Here is a 21,757-nt window from a genome sequence, read left to right on the forward strand (position 1 = left end):
CGCGTGTGTGTGTGTGTGTGTGTGTGTGTGTGTGTGTGTGTGTGTGTGTGTGTGTGTGTGTGTGTGTGTGTGTGTGTGTGTGTGTGTGTGTGTGTGTGTGTGTGTGTGTGCGTGTGTGTGTGCGTGAGTTTCTGCTATTCTATTCCATTCTGTTTCTCCGTACACCATGTCACAATAAAAGATGAAGCACACTGCAGCCTCAGTATCAGGTTGTGGAACATTGGACGGTGGTTGAGGGACAAGGATAAGGAAGGGGCCCTGCACAGTCCCACTCCCACTCCATGGCATATTCAGGTCAAGAGCCATTGATGGGGTCCCAGCAGAGTTGGCGTGATTTCAGCTTCCCCAATACTGTAACTAAACCAGTGATTCTCAATCTGTGGACCGGGAACCACTGGTGGGCCACGAGGGTATTGCAATTGGGCCCCCAAATAATTGGCAAAACAAAGTAAGGAGATATTAAAGAGGTTTCTACCCGACAGCACCGATATAATAAAAATATCTATATTAACAATATTTATGCTAACTTGGTTTTGAGCTGCAGTCCAGCAGTGTCATGGCTACTGTAGACTGTTTCATTAAGCATGACCTGTTCCTACAAGCTTGGCTATTCTCTGTGCGGTGCACAATGCACAACCAACAGTATCACTCAGGCTTTGCTGTAGATGTGATCGTCTTACTGGCTGATTGCAAATATACAGAGTATATCAACTGATGTGTCCAATTGTAGTTGATTACCAGCTGTCTTGCATGTGTTACCGTTAGTTTGGTTGTAATCAGGAAGTCTGTTTTGATTAACCTGTGTAATCACTTGGACACACGTACACATATTGCATACTGCACTATATACACACAAATGCACATTTACACGCCTAATGTACATTTTTGCACACAGGCATGTGGAGGCATTCACACATTTCTACATGAAAGTGTTGAATCAAAAGGAAAGTATAATAAGATCTTAATGTAAACATATACCATGTGTAGGAGGGGTGTTTTCATAATTTCGGAGTAGTGGAAAAAGAGCAGTAGCCCCTATGTCGTGGCTGTCAGGCAGAAACCTTGTACCTCCAAATGTATATGTTAATGCCCTTTTTCGTCATACCAAAGTAGCTGTTTGTGTGTGTGTGTGTGTGTGTGTGTGTGTGTGTGTGTGTGTGTGTGTGTGTGTGTGTGTGTGTGTGTGTGTGTGTGTGTGTGTGTGTGTGTGTGTGTGTGTGTGTGTGTGTGTGTGTGTGTGTGTGTTGGTAAACAGACATGAGCACACAGTACTGGTCACAGAATCTCTCCCCTTCTCAACCAATACCCTGTGTGATTGCGTCCTTGCTAAGCAATAAAGAAATGCACTACAAACATGCCTGGAATTGTCATAAAGTGCAAATGTGTGAGTCCCTGCGCATGCGTGCGTGCGTGCGTGCGTGCGTGCGTGCGTGCGTGCGTGCGTGCGTACGTGTGCGAGAGAGAGAGAGAGAGAGAGAGGCTGGCTGGCTCCCATGTACTTTCTGAGACCTACAAGGGATTTCTTTATGTAGGAACATGGTAGATAAGTAGACGTAGACAGGTTATATAAGGTAAGAACTATCCCTCTGGGCATGAGTTTACACACCTCAACTCTTACTTTTCAAACATTTAGAGGCAGCAGTTTAACGTGAGGTGTTGAATTCCTCTGTAGGGGAGCCAAAAGACACCGGTCTTTGTCATTGCAGTCTTTCAAAAACAAATGTGTCTTTCAATAGATGTTCTGACACTATCTATTGAAAGACGGGGACCAGGCCTGACATCCCCATGTAGCTAAATTGTGTAGTATGCCTATGCACCTAAAATGTACATGTAATGATCCGGCTACCACTCTGGATTGTATTGTAGGCAAGTGACCAATATATATATACCAGAATAAGATCTAACCTATAAGATTTTTAGAAGAACTGGATTATGTCAAATGCCCACTCATGATCTTCTGACTCAAACCCACTATGACCTATCCTATTGGACCATTTCAGAGCTTTTTGCCAAAGACAAAAATGTAAGCCAGTGTTTTCTTTTGAGCTTTTGTCTTCACTAAAGTAGTAGTCAGCCTGACTGCTGTACTGTAGGTCCCGATACGGTAGGTGTAAGATTAGATGAATGCCTGGTTGCACCACGGTTTACAAAAACATTTCTCATCAGAGTCAAATTTTCAAAAACATATTTATTTCTCACAACCCAAAAATGAATTATACATGCATAGGCTTCTAGTCTATTGTCTAAACAAATGGATTCTATTTTAGATTTCTAACCTTCACATTTTCAGCTTACACAGCAGGAACAGCTTTACCAGCATAGCCGACCATTTCTCTGAAATCATTAATATTTCTGGGGGTTCAGATATTTGTGGGTGGAGTGCTGGATGGCAAACCTTAGCGGGTAGACATTTCACCAAATATTTAGAGAAGGGTCACATGAAATCAATGACCTTGTCTCACATAAAGCTGTGGAATGTAGGGTGTGAACGCACACGTGCACGCACCCCACGCATGGATCGACACACGCACGCACGCACGCACGCACGCACGCACGCACGCACGCACGCACGCACGCACGCACGCACGCACGCACGCACGCACGCACGCACGCACGCACACACACACACACAGAAACGTTTAAATAACAACCTCTTAAAGGTTTGCATGAGGACACAAATCCATATATGAGCGAGAGCTGGCCCTTGTCTGCAGACACTTCTGACAGCTCTTCCTTTCTCCTTCACAAAGTGCCCATTTTCTCTCCACTCCTTTTTCCCCTGTCCAATTTGTCCATTCTCCTCTCCGTGCCAACGGGGAAAGATTAAGACTGAAGCCCAGACAGATCTCGGAGATTCTTAACAGCATTTACTTCTACTTCCCTTTCAGGGTTTACTTCCTTCCCCATTTTATTGTCCAGGATGAGGACAGACCTGCGTATACACGTACACACACGCACGCACGCACGCACGCACGCATGCACGCACGCACGCACGCACGCACGCACGCACGCACGCACGCACGCACGCACGCACGCACGCACGCACGCACGCACGCACGCACATATAGGTTGTCACTCAAACAGCTACTCACGCCTTTGTGCACGCACGCACGCACGCACGCACGCACGCACGCACGCACGCACGCACGCACGCACGCACGCACGCACATAAAGGTTCTCACTCAAACAGCTACTCACGCCTTTGTGCACGCACGCACGCATAATCTAGTATAGCGGTGCAATGTGGGGCAGTGAGACAGGCTTTGGATCACATAGGCAGCGCAGTGGTTCTCAAACTCCCCAGTCCAGGGGGTCACCAGCAAAATTAGTTTATGGCAAAATCAGCGTAACCTGTTTAAACCTATTCATTGGCTATTTGAAAATAGCAGATCTATAAGGTCACAATGTGTCGCACTGCAATGCGTTCTGAGCTTGTAGTTCTCGAAGAAATAAAATTGATCGCATGGCACAAAATGTTTTCAGAAGGGGTTCTGAGGACAAATATATATGAATGTGGGGGTCCTTTGACATGAAAAGGGTTGAGAACAACTGGAATAGGGCCAGACAGGCACAGCCAGCCTGGTAATGGCTTTGGTCTGGACCTGCACGGGTAATGGGATTGGTCTGGATCAGAACCGACTAATTTGTCAGCAGCTGTGCAGCTCCTGGTCCCTGTGGGCTTGGGCTGAGCTCCAGAGACCAGCAGATACAGAACTGTGCCCAGCTCCAACTCTCTGGCCAAACCCACAAGGTCAAAAACCACATATATCTTCAAAAATCAATCATCATAAACTATGTATTTTCCTTTTCCTTCTTTAAAGTCAGGGGGTTAGACTACTGTAATGTTCTCCATGAGGATAAGGCTCGGCCATGGGGTTGAGTATGTAATTTGGTGAAAAAAAGAAAAATAATTCACAGCTTCTATTTGACTCTAGAGCGTGCATTGCAGAGTGCAAATGGGTCCATTTATACCTTATCGACACATTGCGAGCTTGTAGATCAGCTATTTTCGACACTGTGGTATGATAGTATGTTATTATTAAACATGAGTAGAGATGGGAACATTCCAAGCTTTTGCTGCTATCAAGCCTCCACCCTCCACACGCATGCACGCACACACAGCCATTGCTTTACTGCATGCAAGGGCTTGGGTCTGTAATAATCACAGAGTAGCTATACAATAAAAACACACATGATTTACTCAACGTGTGTGTGCATGCGTGCGTTTGTGCGTGTGTGATTGTATGTGTGCCAGTGTACAGTATGCATTATGTGCAGCCTTAAACCCATAAGCTCGCACACATACAAAGTTCGCACGCACGCACGCACGCACGCACGCACGCACGCACGCACGCACGCACGCACGCCAGTGAGTGGGTTTCCACTTTGGGCATTAAACTATGCTCTCATGTTTTCGTGGTGGTTTTTCTTTCCTTCTCTTTCGTTTCTTGGGTATTGCCAGGGACCTTGTTCCAAGCCAGATGCTGATGTTTTTACAGCACATACACAAACACACGCACACACACGCGCGTGTGCGTGCGCGCGCGCGCACGCACACATGCAGTGATCTTGCCCTGGTTGACCTATATGTTGGCCCAGGCCCTTGTTGAGTGGCATGATGCATGGTGAACCAGGGTCAGAGGCTGAGCCAATCAGCCTCATACCTGTACATCCACTGATTGAGACAGAAACATACATATAGCCTGAATGAAGGTATTTTAGTCCAGTGTCAGAAACAGTGTAGCACAAATGTGTTTAATTAAGACTTGTACTGTGCATTCGGGTGAGCGCGCCGCACGCGTGGGTGTGTGATTCCATTCATGTGTGTGGTGTGCTGTCACCTCTGTTAGTCTACTCTACTGTTGACTTTCCCTTTCATGATGCCATGCATGAGGCTGTGATTGGTCTACTTTTGTGGACAGACAGACAGACTGACTGACTGACTGACTGACTGACTGACTGACTGACTGACTGGCTGGCTGGCTGGCTGGCTGGCTGGCTGGTTGGCTGGCTGACTGAATGACTGGCTGGCTGGCTGGCTTTGGCCACACAGTAAAGAGAGTAATCACACTGCAGATGTTAAGAACTTTCTATCCCAGGGATGGTGAGGGATCTGAAGGCAAGCATAACAACACACACACGAACACACGCACGCACACACGCAGAAACGCACATACACACAGATATGCTTTTTTAAGTTGTCAAAAACAATATTTTTGCAGATATGGTGTACAGAACAGCTGAACAATTTGCCACAGTTTCCATTTAGGAAGCAGACCTCAGGCAGAAAACTGCTGGAAAATAATACACACACACACACACACACACACACACACACACACACACACACACACACACACACACACACACACACACACACACACACACACACACACACACACACACACACACACACACACACACACACACACACACACACACACACACAGACACACACACACACACACACACTACCGTAGTAGTACAGAGAATATAAGAATTAATATAAATCTATCTCTCTTGTACATCTACAGTATCATTAGTGACTAGATGAATGAATATGTGTACTCGTATGTGCAAGTTGTCCAGCAGAGTCCATACAAGAGTCATATGGGGGTCAAGCTTCATTGTGGAATTTGATGGCGTTTGACAAAAAAGAAAGGTGTAGAGGGTGAGAAAGGTTACAACATGGTTCCTCAATGGGGAGTGCCATTTGGGTGCATGGGTTTGGTCCTACAGTCACGAGTCGGACACCCTACCAAAAAGTAAAACCAACCCTAAACCTAACCTCACAGGAAGGAAAGGGTTAGTTTTAACCTGCCACGGGTTAGTTGTAACCTGCCACGCATGTCGGGAGCCACGGGTTAGTTTTAACCCACCACAGGTTAGTTTTAACCTGCCGCACATGTTGGGAGCCATGCCCATGGGTGATTTTTAACCCGCAGCACGGGTTAGTTGTAACCGGCAGTGCATTGTTGCTGAGCTAATGCCTGTTGGACTGTTAGTATGTCTAAAACATCTGCAGTTTGACAAACTGGGATCTACTTAACCTTTACTCATCTCCAAGGAGAAAAGTCTGGTCACCACCTAATGCAGAGAGTGTCTATAGGGGCAGGACGTCCGTCGTATATATATTGCCCCCGGAAACGATCCTTTTCGACCAATCACAAGTAACAAGCCTCAAGCCTATTTCCTTGAGGGGTATTGCAGTACTTCCGCCAACTTCCGCTTCCTTCCGTTTATCCATTCATTCATATATATATATATATATATATATATATATATATATATATATATATATATATAGTTCTAGAATACACCTACTGGTGCACCTTGACTACTCCTTCGATCCACAACCATGGCGTGAGGCTTTTTCAGCAGCCTCAAGAATGTTTTTGCACGGCTGTCCTTTTACTCCAAGGAGTTTGAGGGTTCGATGCAGGGACGGCCAGCGAATCCACGGCCAAGGCATGAAAAGTGTTGACTCCCACATTGCACTGCACCACTTTGGTTTTCTCAATAGTATACAGTACGCATGCATTATTATAAGCTACCTGAAGTTTATAAAATAAATTCTTTGCTTGCCTTCCTGAACTTAACCCACAGGGGGGCGGTATACAGGGGAGTACAGTATGTACATATACGGTACAGTAGTACAGAATATGCTCTGAAGAGGTTATACCTTCACATTAATTGAACATGAGTAAAAATGTCTCTCGCATATGCTAATAGGTATATATTCTTCCTATACAGATCCTCATCATCAGTTGGTCTGTATATATATATGCATTGCACGCACATACACACAAAATCACACAGACGTATGTGCCATTAGGCGTGTTTAAACAACCTTTTCCTGGTGCAGGGTCTGCCTGGAGCCACTGGGTGATTTGTCAGTTCAAACCATTGAGGCCAGGAACCCCTCAACGTTTGCTTTGGGTTCCACAGGGACAAACTGTGAGACCCCTGAATTCCTGTCCATGGTATGCACTCTGCTCCACACTCTGGACTCTCACCCCGATAACACACACACGCACACACACACACACACACACGCACGCAAGCATGCACGCACGCACGCACGCACGCACGCACGCACGCACGCACGCACGCACGCACGCACGCATGCACGCACGCACGCACGCACGCACGCACGCATGCACGCACGCACGCACGCACGCACACACAGACAGACAGACAGACAGACAGACAGACAGACACACACACAGACACACACACAGACACACACACAGACACAGACACACACACAAACTCAGAGCACGCCCATTGTTCCAGCCCCATTCCACCCCTCTTAGTGAGCCCCCAAATGACTGCACGACAGTTTTATCTGCAAACTAAGGCAGCAGTGAGTCTGGGCTTTTGAACACATAGTTACACTTGCGTTGAATGATCTTTTTTATTTTATTTGACAATCAGAAAAATGCAGATGAAATATGGCATGGTGATGGACTATGCTGATTGCTGAAGATATAACTGCAGTTAGGGCTATTTGATCCTCTGGGACCATATATCTCTTTCCTTGTCTGTGCTACTAATCTTTAGATGCCTTACAGCTATTAGCTCACATACAGTCATATACAAAGTTATTGGCTTGAGTTTAAGAATTTTCCTACAGTATTGTTTCAGATTAACAGTTGTACCTAAGTACACATTTACTGCGATCCTAATAGAATGTTCCTTTATTATACATTCATAATCTGTATGTCTTGATCATCAGTGATTGTCAATTCATATAATGTGATGTCTTCCAAAACGGCTACTACATTTTTTGAGGGGCTCTATGCACAGCTTTGTGTGTGAGCACAGAATGTTCCCGGAATGCACAGTTTTGTGTGTTTGTGTGTATGAGCACGGAATGTGCTCAGCTGATTGGCATGTGATGTATGATGATAAGAGCGCCCCTCACTTCAAACGAAACGAGTGTGATTATTATTATTATTATTTTAGATATTTTTGGGGCTTTATTGGATAGTATACAGTAAACTGGGAAGAAATGGGGAGAGCTGCATTAGCAGCCTAGGTGCCCTGACTGCCACGCCAGCCACCCGGGACTACTGTTAATTAGCAGTGTCCCGTTAATTACCTGACGAAGACCCATAAGGGGTCGAAACGTTGTCATCCTTTATCAAATACATTTTCCAGTGGGAGCTACTCAACAGTGTGTGGACATTCTCTCCTTCTCCTGTAAGTTTATTTTTGTTCAGCACCTGAAAGTGTTTTAGAGATGTGGGTATACTTTCCTTTGGATTCCATATCAGCATTTTTGTCACAATCAAAATAATGGTTCTCATAAATAACTTTCCCAGGACACACTATACCAGAGAACAGCAGCATGCACAAGGACATAAGCAGCTGGAGAAAGTCAAAATCACACCTGTGTGAATTAAGTGAGGGGCGCTAATATATTAAAGTCTAACTCATGTTGATTAGGTGATGTGATGTAAAACAAACGGTGCCAACACAAACATTAAATGCTATTAACAATAAAGAGACAATAGAGTAAATTTTCCCTTCATTGTCAATGGTGTTTTTAAAACAAACATTGAACTAAAAACAAACATTAAACCTGTATATAGTAGCGCCCCTCAAAAACATGATTGCATAGCATGTGACTATTAGAACACACACACAGATACATGACATTTATTATATTTATTCTATTGTTTCTTGTGATCATTGATGTATAGGCCTAATAGAAATGGCTATAGGCATCCAGGAAATCTTCATAGTCATCTAACCTCAAATCTAATCTAACTATCTTAATCAAATCCAAATCCACTGGTCGCCTCTTTTACACGGTGACCATCTCCAGATAAAACGGTAAAGTCCCGTTGCGTTCTCATTTTTTATTGACCCTTTACACGAGAACGCACACATTATGAAAACGCTATAATGTTGCTAGGTGGCGGTAACGGGCTGCCAAATAGACCAGTCACCCACGTATAAGAAGAAGAACCCCTTCACGCAACCCTATCTGGGTTTTGAATGACGCTTCCAGAACACAACGTGGTTGTGTCCGTCGCTCGCTACGCATCGAGGTGGCTGGTGGTGGTGGTTATATATTTTATAATACATTAGGCTACATAAAAGCTGCTGCCGCGGCTGCCACCTATCACAATTAAGGCATTTTATTTACATCATGGTTTTACATTCACCATCGCTGATGAGCAGCGCTTTGTAGGCGAGGAGGGAGGCTTGTTCAGGAACTCCATTATATCATATATGGCTCTGCATCAATGTAATAATATATGTGCTGTGAGCCAACGTGAGCCATGATGTCATAAGTTTTGCGGATTCACCGTTTTGCCTGTTTACATGGAGAAGGGATACAACGGCGTTCTCAAAGATTTCCACTCTGGGAGGTGGTTTCACTTTGTTGCGTTTTCACCTCCTGAAAATACCCTTCTCGTCTAAACGGACCCCAGCAAACGATACTTTATTTTGCCGTTTCTTATGAACACCGTTCTCGTGTAAAGACCACCTTAGTTGACTTTACAAACACAAAACTGTTCATTCCCACATGTGTTCCAATCACACGCATGTAGGACTACAGAACAGCAGTGGCAGCGGTGGCCGAACGGATAGCGGCGCGGTCTAGATACCGGAAGGTTCCCAGTTCGAACCAGCCGTCCGACACGTTAAAATTACCACCGCTGAAATGCCCTTGAACAAGGCATCAACCACTACGATGAAATGTGTTCTATGAGCAGGGCCTGGCTGGAAACAAGTTCTTGAGCTTAGCCCAGATACCCTGGGTAAATATAGATTTCATTTCATTTCATTTCATTTCATTTCATTTCAACCTTTACATGAATATGTGGAATATGTGGAATATATAGGTTAGTGCGTGCCCTCTCTAATTAATTAGAGAGGGCACTAACGAGCACAGAACAAGTTTGACACTTTTTTGAGTGGTGTAAACCACTCCTACAACTGGCTTTGTTAGTTTACGTGTCTGTTCGTACCAAAAAATGAGCATGGTTGCTATGGTCACCCAGTTCACACGGGTGTGATTTCATTACGTCAGACATTACGTCAGACCACAGTTGATCAGTCTATATAAGACCTTACACCACTCAGTTCACACGGGTGTGATTTTTTTCACACAACCACCAAGTTCAAAGGGATGAATTAAGAGCTGTGGCTGAGCTCTCCCCTCCCCGCACAGAAAAACACATCCCTGCAAGGGATGAATGTCAACATAAACAGTGGAACAAAACCAAAATACAGCCAGAGGGATGTCTTTCTGCAAGAAAACACACCTGCAAAATAATATAGTGGCTGGCTGATAGAGGGGATTCTCAGGGAACAATATTGATTGCGACTGTAGGTCGCAGATTACTATGAAAACATGCACAACCTGTCAGTCATAGTCCGTCTGTCCGTCACGCTTCATGACACGCTCCATATATGGCCGTCAGTCCGTCACGCCTCGTGACATGGAGAAGACTGGATCATCACCTAGATCTGCATTAAGGAGCCGGCCAGCAACTCTACATCTGACCTCAAACCTCAAACCCTTAGACTCCATATAGAACAGGTCAGCTCCATAAGGAGCTGACCTGTTCTGATATTCCATATGTTGAACCTTCCCCACCCGTCCTTCCTCTTCGTCTTCAATGTCTCCCTTTTGACTGATAATAGTGATACCTGTCCATTCAAACTCTAGACGGGCCGCCCCAAAGTTATTAGCGTAGGCCTACATTTTACGCCCTACCTGGCCCGGGGTAGGGGCCGGGTATCCATATGGGCATTCCCAGACCTGTTAATTTCAGCGCCACTTCTCGCCCTTAGTGCGTCTTACTGTATACATAATTTTAAAAAAATAGGCTAAATGTCTCTAGTTTCCCTTTAAAAAAAGTTACATAGTGAGCTTTATAATGCTCTTTCTTTTAGAATATAGTACAGGTATGCTTCATGCTTTGTGTAAAGCACTTTGCCTATAATGATCAAGCAAGCAAGCAAGCAAGCCAAAGGAGCATGCTCGAGCATAAACGTTCATCAATAATCAACAGGGAATGTAAGCACAGCCCACGGGGCTTCCACGGCTGGCTCCAAGTCTCCAACCAAGCCTGGCTGGGACCGAGGCAAGGCTCCAACACTACAGATTTCCGTCTTGGACTACATTACGACTATTGACTCGAATTCCCAGAATGCACAGCCAACTGAGCCAAGGGGTTGGTGGAGCTGTCGGGCTGTCAGCTAATCAGCTAATGGCATTCTTCTGTACACGGAAGTGCCTGAGAAGAGGGAAGTTCAGAGGAGTGTTTTGACAAAACGGCGAAGTTGAACTGTGTTTGAACGCTGATTCAGTATCTCCTGATTTAATGGCTGGACATCGTGTTTACAGGTAGCTCACATTCAAGACAACTTGATGTCTAATGAGCGACATGCCTTTATTTTAGTTTAGTGTAGTGTTACTTTGCCTGTGTTGAATCAAATGGTTAGTCTGATGAACTAGTGTGGCATTAACGTTAGATATCACTAAGGTCAGCAAGCGTGGTCTTATTATATAATATTTATTTGTTAATAACATGTATTCCATGTCGCATGTTTACATACATTGTAGCAGGTCTATGCCATAATTCCATAACGTCTTCATCAGTAATATAATACAATACACAATTTTACAATATATAATATAATACAAACCAGTGTTTTATTTTATTTTTCAACAAAAGAAAGAGATCGTTGATCGCTCAAATCCTGTGTCCTCTCTTTTCATGTAATATTTATAATATGAATGGCTCTTGGGACAGTACTGCGGGGCGCCAGACTCCTGCGAATACTGGCACCGTGTGGCTAACTTGTGTTATTACACCTAACATCTCATTGTAGGTCAGTGGTTTTCAGCCTATTTCATATCAAGGATTCAAGGTCCATTATTTATTTGTCATTTGAGCCACGGACCACCATTTGACGAGATTTAGCCTCTCAGACCCAAAACTTTGAATATTTTTGTTGTTGAATAAGATTTTGTCCACAATTCCATGCTGTATTGATGTGGTACCATAGGAGAGATAACAGGCACAAGTTGATCAAAAATAATAATTCTTCTACATTCTCTAATCGTGTAGACTTGTAAATGTAAACTAATGTATATGTTTAACAATGCTTTAACTCTTGAGTAACCAAATGTAAGGGTCCACTTGGTTTCATTTTACTTAGGGATGTACAATTTGGCTGATATCGATACCGATATAATTCATTGCTATTATGGCCGATAACCAATGTCGATCTGATCTCATTCTGTATAAAAAAAATATAATTTTGGCCATTCTGAAAAAGGCTAAATTTGAAAAAAGCAATGCCTCTTTATAATTATCGCTTGAATGTAGTATTTTTTTTTTTAAATGTTCCAACTATTGACTCTTTCAAAAGCTTCCCCAGAAAACACTGATATAATGTGCAGCCGTCATCATCACAAAAGGCTTTTTCAGGCTTTTTTAAATTTATTTTTCAATATAATTATAATAAAATTAAATATCTGCTAAATCCGATATATTATTTTACAGATACCGATTACCGATTAATTGGTTTAAGGCCAATATCGGCTGATACCGATGTGTTTGCCGATTAATCTCCCATCACTAATTTTACTCTCAAGAGTTAAAGATCTATAAGGGTCCATTTGGTTATCAACTCCCCAGTATTTAGCTACGGACCACCTGGAACCCCTCAAGGACCACTGGTGGTCCCTGGACCTGAGTGATCAACGCAAAGATGAAGAATGATTTTATATTCAATATATATTCTAGTATACAAGTCAAGAAAGCCATGGTCAAATTGACATGAACCAAATATCATGATATTTTGTTTAGGATATTATTGTTGGTGGTTTCACACAATATTCACACAATGAGTTTTTTTTAAAATAAATAATCATCAGTAATGCCTATACTGTATAATAACTAATAATTAAGTGGGTAAAGGCAAATAAATAATAGAACACCTAAACAGTCAGTGACTTCAGATATAATGTCAATATGCCTGGTCAATATGTGCTTGCATGAGTGCGATGCGTGCATAAAGTAAGCCTGCCTTTCAGTAATCTCTTGACAGTCTTTTGGCTTCATGTATACATTGAGATCTGTGTGTGTGTGTGTGTGTGTGTGTGTGTGTGTGTGTGTGTGTGTGTGTGTGTGTGTGTGTGTGTGTGTGTGTGTGTGTGTGTGTGTGTGTGTGTGTGTGTGTGTGTGTGTGTGTGTGTGTGTGTGTGTGTGTGTGTGTGGACAGTGATGAATATCTGGTTTGGCAGAGGGAATACGTCTGCTATCATTAGACAGGATTGTGTTGGACTTACACTGCTTAAGACTCTTGAGACAAGTGTGGTTTGTTTTTGACAAATACTTTATACAATAGCATAGTATTCCCAAGTGGTGAAAGCAAGAGATTACCTGAAATGTAATGACCAAATGATGGACATTTTCCTGTGTGACGGTGTCATAGCATCTCAGTACAGATAATCAATTGCATTGTTCATTTGGTTGAGTTGAGGTGGATTTGACATTAGAGCTCTACAATGCCTGAAACGTATTGATACAGTATGAGCCGTTGATACAACTCCTGGCCTACACATTAGCCTTGTTGAGTTCCTCCCAGATATAGCCTGCTAGGCTAACACACTGTAGCAAACTGCAGCAGATTTGTAGAAAGCGATGTTTGACCAATCTGATTATTCCAAAATAATGTCAACAATCTCATAATTGGAAGGGCAAACTCCTCCTTACCCAAAGTCCACAAGCTTAGCTTAACAAATCTTCAAAGTTAATATTTGGCCAGTCACATCTCGTTCCCGTTCCAAAATGTGTTTGGCCAACACCTGAGCTTGTGCATGTGTGTGTGCGTGAGTGCACGTAATAATCTGTGTGTACATGAATTGAGGAGAGAGAGGGTCCGCGTATGGAGGCTACTTGGGTATTCAGCGTGCAGTCCCGTTCCACCTCTGATGTACTGAAAACTGATCTGCCAACGCAAGTCAACAAGAGACGTTTGTTCCTAATTTGGTCTGGCTTTTTTTTTTTTTTTTCATCATCTTCTCCCTCCTAAAAACGAGTATTTATATATTCACATCGGCGAGCCATAGGGGCTTTCCAGCAGAGATGATGGCAAGACATTAAACAAGTCGTCTGTAACGAGGTGATCGTAAAACACAACCCTGTGGTGTCCCACACAGACCTGTCATTATGGCTAAAAACAACACACACACGCACGCACACACACACACACACACACACACACACACACACACACACACACACACACACACACACACACACACACACACACACATACACACACAATTCTCAGGCTTTATACAGACACAAAAACATCCTTACACACACTACACTACCGTGAGATGGCCCCCCACTATTTTCTCCCCATCATCATAAAAGGTGAAGAATGCACTGTTTATATTTCTCAGTAGGGCTTGATGAGAGAGTGTGTTGAGAGGTGGCTGCTTGATCCTCCTGAGCTTAAAAGTCACATCATGAGGTTGTGTGGTGGTTAAGACTTTACAGAACCAGCCCCCTAACCCACTTTGCTTTAATCGACATCCATTTCTTTTTCCTCTTTCATAGGAATTGGGAAAACAGGGTGATGGTGACAAATTCTGTGGCAGCGGGAGGCCACACATGCAGGCCAGGCACTGTCTATACAGTGTGGCTCAAAGCCTGCCTCTATTAAAAAAAAATGTTGGAGCACTTAACCCATTAAAATCGGGAACGCATTTCTGTGACATTTTAGATTTTTGAGTTGGCTATTAAAAATAGCATATATACTAGTGTACAAGCTTGCAGCACATCACTTTGTGCCGCACTGGAAGCTTGTACATCTGATATTTTTGTACTTTTTTATAAATTCTTTAAAGTGTGAGTAACTAACTACTGATTTAGAAGGCATTTCTAGAATCGGTCTCAGGTCTTAATGGGTAGGTTAAAATAACTGCAGCCCATCTAACCCACAATTTAGTCCAATTTAGTCCAATTTTTAAGTAAACGGTGAAGTCACTGGAAAATATAAAATATTCAGCAACCCTGAGGAAATCTATCTGAGAAATGTTTTTGTCTGTCTATGTTTCAACACCGGTTTCTTTGATTGTTTCCATCACCTAGGATTTGTCGTGGGTCCTGAGGTTAGCTCACCACATCCAGCCCCATGGCTCAGACTCTGCTCCAAACCCAGGCCCAGCCGGAGAAGACCCTGATTGATGAGGAGGAGGTGCAGTTCTGGCTTGCCAAAGTGGTGTTCTGGGGCCAGGCTGAAAGCCCAGACACCCAGAGAGATACCTGCCTGCATCTCAGCAGACTGAAGGATTTTCTTCAGCTCCTCCTCTCCCACATCAACAATGTGGTGAGTGAACACAATAAAACTAATTTAGTGCTCTCTCAACACAGCTATAATATTTAAAAATGTCAAAATCTGAACATTTCTATGATCTAAAAGCCAGTCCACACCAATGCAACTCCTTGTAGCCATAAGGAGTTACATTGGTGTGTTGTTTTAATAATAATAATAACAAAATACAATCTACAGTATATCACGCTTTTCAAGGTACCCAAAGTCGCTTTACATAACAAAATAATAAAAACAGTTTTATTAGAAAAATAAACTAGATAAAAAAGTTAAAGGTTAAAAGCTAAGGTAGATGCAAGGAGTTGCAACTACTGTAGTTGCATTGGTGTGGTCTGGCCTTAAGATTTGTGCCCTCTGAGCTGGTGGTTATAGTAAACCACTCTGAGTATCTTGTCGTCAAGATGACCCCATGGTTTAACGGCAAACATGGCCCACATTCCACAAAAGCCCCTTCCGTCAAGTTGTGAACAACCTGCCTAATCAAACTAATTAGCCCTTCCTTCTAATCAATTAGGCTGATCAGCCAAACAGCCATCTGATTAATGAAGCACTAAAGCTAAGTGCAATCCCAGTGTACACACAAACTCGCTCACTCACTCGCCTCGTCTTCAAACTTGTACATTAACAGTCCATGCAGCTCTGACAGGGTCGTGCTAACAGAGGCCGCTCTGTGCTGTGCAGAGGCTGTGCATGTCCTCTTGGCAGCACTGCCGTGTTGAGTTAGCCAGGTAATAGCCGCACGGGGACCTCCAGCGCTAACCTAATGTATCCCAGCATCAAGTCCAGCAAATTTGGGAATAGGGGCAAAGGAAAGCAGGGGGCGCGGGACTCTGAGCCTCCAGTGTTACAGAAGCCATGCCTACTGTACATTTAACACCGCTCTCTGCTCTCCAGCCACCCTCCATCTTTCTTTTCATTACCTCTTCATATATTTATCATCTATTACAGGGCTGGGCAATTCAGTCTCTCACTCAATTTCTCTCTATACGTGTAGTTTTTCTCCATAGGATCTATGTTGTACTTGGTATTACAGGGATAGCGGTTTTTAAGTAGCTGCTCTCTTGCAGTCCATAATGGTGGTTATAATGATTCAAATAGTCTATCTTCTCTATCTTAATCCTAATTTATATTCTGTCCCAAGATTGTGTTGATGGTAGAAAATAACAGATATTTTAAAGCTATGAAAACTCATGGATTTCTCTTTTTTCGGGGTGAATGAATTTACTATAAATTGGCAGTTCTCTGTGTATTTTATCAGGCTGAGCAATGAGCACTGACATCGACTAATTCTCTCCCTTTCTGCTTGTCTGCTAGCATTGTTCGGTGTACATGTCACCCAGAGGCGTCAATATCTGCAGCATGATGGAAGGGTGAGAGGGAGGAGGAGGGGTTTGGAGAGTGGGAAAGAGAGAGGGATGGTTTAATTGGAGTAAAATCCTTTTTCCCGGCAGTGGGCTCATAAAAGAGCAGTGAGGATAACCTACTTTTTGGCAACAGTTTTACGTTCTTTGATGACTTAATGAATTTATTGTGGCTTTAGCCCCGAGGTAAAATGAAATATCTTCCAGTTAATATTAAATCCTGGTTTACACCAGGACAGCACCCTGGGAGTAGAGCTGGAAGTTTCTATCTCGGTAAAGTTTTGAGTTGGAACGTTTCACATGATTGCTGCACTGCCGCGATATGGCAACAGAGGAATCATTTGGAAACTCCTGCAGTGCTTAATGTGTTACATACATAAGATGGTTGGGGTCTTCAGCAATAGCTACCAGTTTATGGACACACTGACACTATGTTGTTCATAATTAGGACAAATATGTTAGCTATTCCGATCATGGCTCCGTGCTATTCACAGCCTGATCTCTGCTGGCTTTCTGAAGCACCAGGCTTCACTCTGTGACACCACAGATACTGTCATGTCTTGCTTGTCCAAAAATGTCATTGACGATAAAAAGCTCTCCCTATAAAGCTCTCCCATTACCTCCCCATGGTCACCACATAATAAATCGCTTCTGTCTGAGCCGCCTGTCTCAAATCATGACTAGATAGAACATACATGCTCTCATCGCTCAGCTTCTTTTCTTTTTTTTCTTTCACTGGGGACACTTCGTGTGGAGACGAGCCTTTGATTCAGATTTGGCATTGGCGGTCAGAAATAATTGTTTTCTTGTGTGACGCCGCATTCGTATTGGAGCCTATACAGCACTTTACGTTTTCAATAGTCCCAGAGGGTCATAAAATTCTCATTGTAAATGAACATTTATTCGTCATTGCATGAGGTACACTGTAGGCGCGCATACTGTACACACACACACACACACACACACACACACACACACACACACACACACACACACACACACACACACACACACACACACACACACACACACACACACACACACCCCACATGAGATTGATGAGCAGGGCCAGTGTTTAGATAATGTCCAGAGTCCAGACGGTGTTGACGGTGTTGGCAGGGGGAGAAACATGTTGAATGCATCGAGGGCTCATCTAAAGAAACTACTTGTTCCATTACCATTCTGCTTCCCATTATTGATGATCTCATCCACATCATGGATGACTCTCAGTCAGTCTCTGTGACGCTGGATGTGCGTCTATATGCTATATAGCCTCAGGCCAAGCCTGCCATTGTCTCCAGGCTCTTGTATATTACAATATGCATTGCTTTATTGCCGTCTCCTCCCCCTTTATTTATTTTCCTACAGCACATTTCCTCTAGACCTGATGTAAAATGAGGAGTCAATTCATATACTAGAGCCCGATGCAAGATTTTGGGGTCTGATCTGATCCCAATTTTGGAGTCCTAGACCTAGATCATCACAGTGATCTATCTATATTGCACCACGTCTCTGTTTGTCTGTCTGTCTGTCTGTATGTACGTACGTACGTACGTACGTACGTACGTACGTGTGTGTGTATGGCGGTAATGCACGTAACTCGAGAACCGTTCGCCACACCAACTTGAAATTCGACACACGCGTTCCACACCCCCACAGGGAGTGCAGTGCCCGGTGTCGAGTCGGTCGGGCTCTGGATAGGGCCTCTGCCTAGGGCCCATATATGGAGCTGGCCTGTTCTGACATCAACACTCCATATTTGGGCATGCCTGACATCACAACACTCCATATTTGGGCATGCCTGACACAGAACTCCATATATATAGGAATAAAGGGACACAGAAAGACAGATACAGAAATCTCCATATATGGGCATAAAAGGGACACAGACAGATGGGTGGAACGGGTACTCTGACACAGGTACAACGGGTATTGCATAGCCGGGTGGGGCATGGATCTCCAACTTCCATCGTTACAGACTCAGTGCTCTACAGCCGGGCACCGGTCTAGTACGGTATATTTATTTTGAAAAACGTAGGGAATTGGGGAACATTTAACAAACAAATAAATACTAATACATTTTTGGGGGTATATTAAACTTCAATATATGAAACGAACATTTAACTTTATATGATAAACAAGCAAACAAGTATATACATAATATTTTATATAATATACATAAACTGAAGTTTTAAGCCTATACTGAGCTAGTAGATCTGCTATATCATTGAAAGTTGTTTGCTTGTTACCTATAATGTTATGCACAAAACAAGGACGGCAGGTTTAAAGTGGGAACACAATGGGACACATTGGCTGCGTAACACAGTATTTGTATAGTAATATATTGGCCTGACAGATATATCGGTCGTGCTCTAATATACCTACACCCATAATGTCAAATTTGTTCTACTGTAACTGTAGTCTAACTTCTTTCTCCCATTTGTCCTTGATTTATTCTACCCCTGACCCAATTTACCTCTGACAGCGCAACCTCGCAGCACATCATGAAGATGCCAGTAATATTTCACACATTTTTAATCTGCATACTCCAAACAGATGGTCTTGGCCCCGGGGATCATTATGCCATTTAAGAGTCTCTTATGGCTGCCTATCATATCCTGCCTTCCCACCACCAAAGCCTCCATGGTCTGCGTGCCGCAGTGAAACAGCCAGCATCTCCTTTGTTTCAGCAATAGCACACTGCTTCAATTAAAAACGGGCATATGTCAGATTTCGATGGGGTCTGGGCTTGGGCTTCTGCCTCGAAGCTGTGCTGTTGTAGACTTTTAATTGGCCCGATGGTGCGATGTATGATATGGTCTGTTGTTGTTATGGGCTGAATATTCTATACATGTGCGTATACGTAAACAGGACACATGGGCGCATGTGGGGTACTGGGCACGTACACGTAAAAACACACTGTAAATTTTATAGCACCTCCAAACAGAGCTCAATCTAGGAACACCTCGCCCCTTTGATCTGTTCTGTGTACGGCTCACTCACTGCTGAAGTTGTGGTGAGAACATCGCACTCTCTGACTTGTCTCTTGGACGTCTTGCATGTGTCCATGAGTTGGACCTGTGTTCTTTTTTCTCTTTACTTCCACAATAAACAGTAAATATACAGTAGTAATAATAATATTGTAAATTATACTCTTGCTAATTTTGTGAAAATCCTAAGCTTACAATAATGTCATTGTTTTTAACCATTATGCCCTATGTCAGGGATCAACCTTGGGACCACTGTTGTGTTAGGTGGGGAATGGGGTATGGGCTCAGGATTAGGTTTTTTCTTCTGTTGCTCATGCCATTTTCTGGCTCCAACCTAGACCTGTACTTATTCGATATGCATTAGGTATGCCAGAGTGGAAAAATATTCTAACAAAGATACGTAGTTGAAAAACCATTTCGCTTTTACTGTAAGCTCTGGGAATTCTGCCTGACAACTCATGCAGAACTTCATAAGGGACTGTGTTTTATACATGTGCCCCTTGACCATCTGTGGCAATGAACTGAATTGAATTGAAACACACTCCTTAAATGACTACTGATGGTGATGATAATGGCCCGGTTTCCCAAACGCATATGGTGTAAGACTTGTAGTGCTGCACATGCTCAGATACTCCTCTAGGCCGCACACAGAAGCCTGTGAACATAGACATTCCGTGCATAGATGTGCCACGCAATGGTAGGCCTCAGGTCTACCATTCTGAAATTTAATTTAATAATATTTGGACTGCTGGACAGCTGACAGTAGGCTTAAAAATAAATATAATATATATACTGTATATATATATATTATATATATATTATTATTATTTGAAGAGTCCAGTTTAAAAGTCCAAATATTATTAAATACATTTTCAGAATGGTAGACCTGAGGCCTACCATACCAGGCCTCAGGCCTGAGGCCTACCATTGCGTGGCACATCTATGCACGGAATGTCTATGTTCACAGGCTTCTGTGTGCGGCCTAGAGGAGCATCTAAGCATGTGCAGCACTACAAGTCTTACACCATATGCGTTTGGGAAACCCAGCCAATGTCTTTAATTCCAATGTCCTCATATCACACAAAAACCAACAGTTGTGGTCTGCATTCACTTTACTAAATGAGTGAATGCACGTTCAAGGACCACATGCAATACCTACATAGGTCCACATACCCACCTGTTTAGGCAGGCATATGGCTGACCTCTGCTGCAAGCTGTGCCCTAGTTTTGTTTTGCTTTTAACTGTGTTTTGTATCAACTGTTTTTAACCTGTACGGCGACCTTGAGTGCCCTGAAAGGCACCTTATAAATAAAATGTATTATTATTATTATTATTATACCACCTGAAAACCCTTGCCCGGCCTATATACATTAATTCTAAGCAGAAATTGCCAATTTTACAAGTTCACAACACATTATTTTGAAAATGTCCGCCTGTGTCCTGGTGTCCCCAAAATAGGGATGTCAGTAAGTGTTTACTGTAAATCACTCATCTGCAATTCTATGACATATCTTGTGCTAGTCTCTGTGACCGCCACTAGATCCCTTTGTTCTGTCTGAAGTGTACTTGTCGACATCTCGGCCACTAGACCGATGCAGTCTTGGTCTACAGACCTGTGTAACCTAAAAGCTTATACACAGAGACGCGCACACACACTCACACACACAGAGCATTAAAGCACATTCAACCAGCCACCAGGGCGCACACAACATCAACTTCACCACCTTCGCTCATTGTTCTGTTCCGTGTATATCTCACTATAGCAATGTATGTAATAAATGAAACATTTAATTTGGGAAACAAGGCTACACAAGCACCACACTCCTGTGGATGTTTCGTTTATATAACTAACTCGGCTCAAGCATCTAAAGCATGTTTATGTCCGTTGTCTTTCTCTCTCTCCCGACAAAGGGGGGTAATTGCAACGATGTCTGAACTACAATAAAGATGGCAGTACATTTAGTGTCCACAGTGTGCCGTCTGTTTCAAATAACGTTTATTGACACATAGGTACCCTACCTGACACC

General features: G+C 43.2%; 1 protein-coding gene across 3 annotated transcripts in view; it reads left to right on the top strand.

The window, feature by feature from the left end:
- The window catches only part of fancc (FA complementation group C), a 58,255-nt gene that overhangs the window by 9,368 nt on the left and 27,130 nt on the right, over positions 1-21,757 (top strand). For 2 of the 3 annotated variants that reach the window (XM_079517134.1, XM_079517133.1), the window contains exon 2: positions 15,138-15,375. In XM_079517134.1, coding sequence (XP_079373260.1) covers positions 15,181-15,375 — 195 coding nt within the window. In that variant the 5' untranslated portion in view covers positions 15,138-15,180. Of the gene's footprint in view, positions 1-11,237; positions 11,372-15,137; positions 15,376-21,757 lie in introns of those variants that run through there. The other variant, XM_079517132.1, reaches the window with a different exon arrangement.

Source organism: Electrona antarctica (assembly GCF_951216825.1).
Source record: "Electrona antarctica genome assembly, chromosome: 12".
Classification (NCBI taxonomy): Eukaryota; Metazoa; Chordata; class Actinopteri; order Myctophiformes; family Myctophidae; genus Electrona; species Electrona antarctica.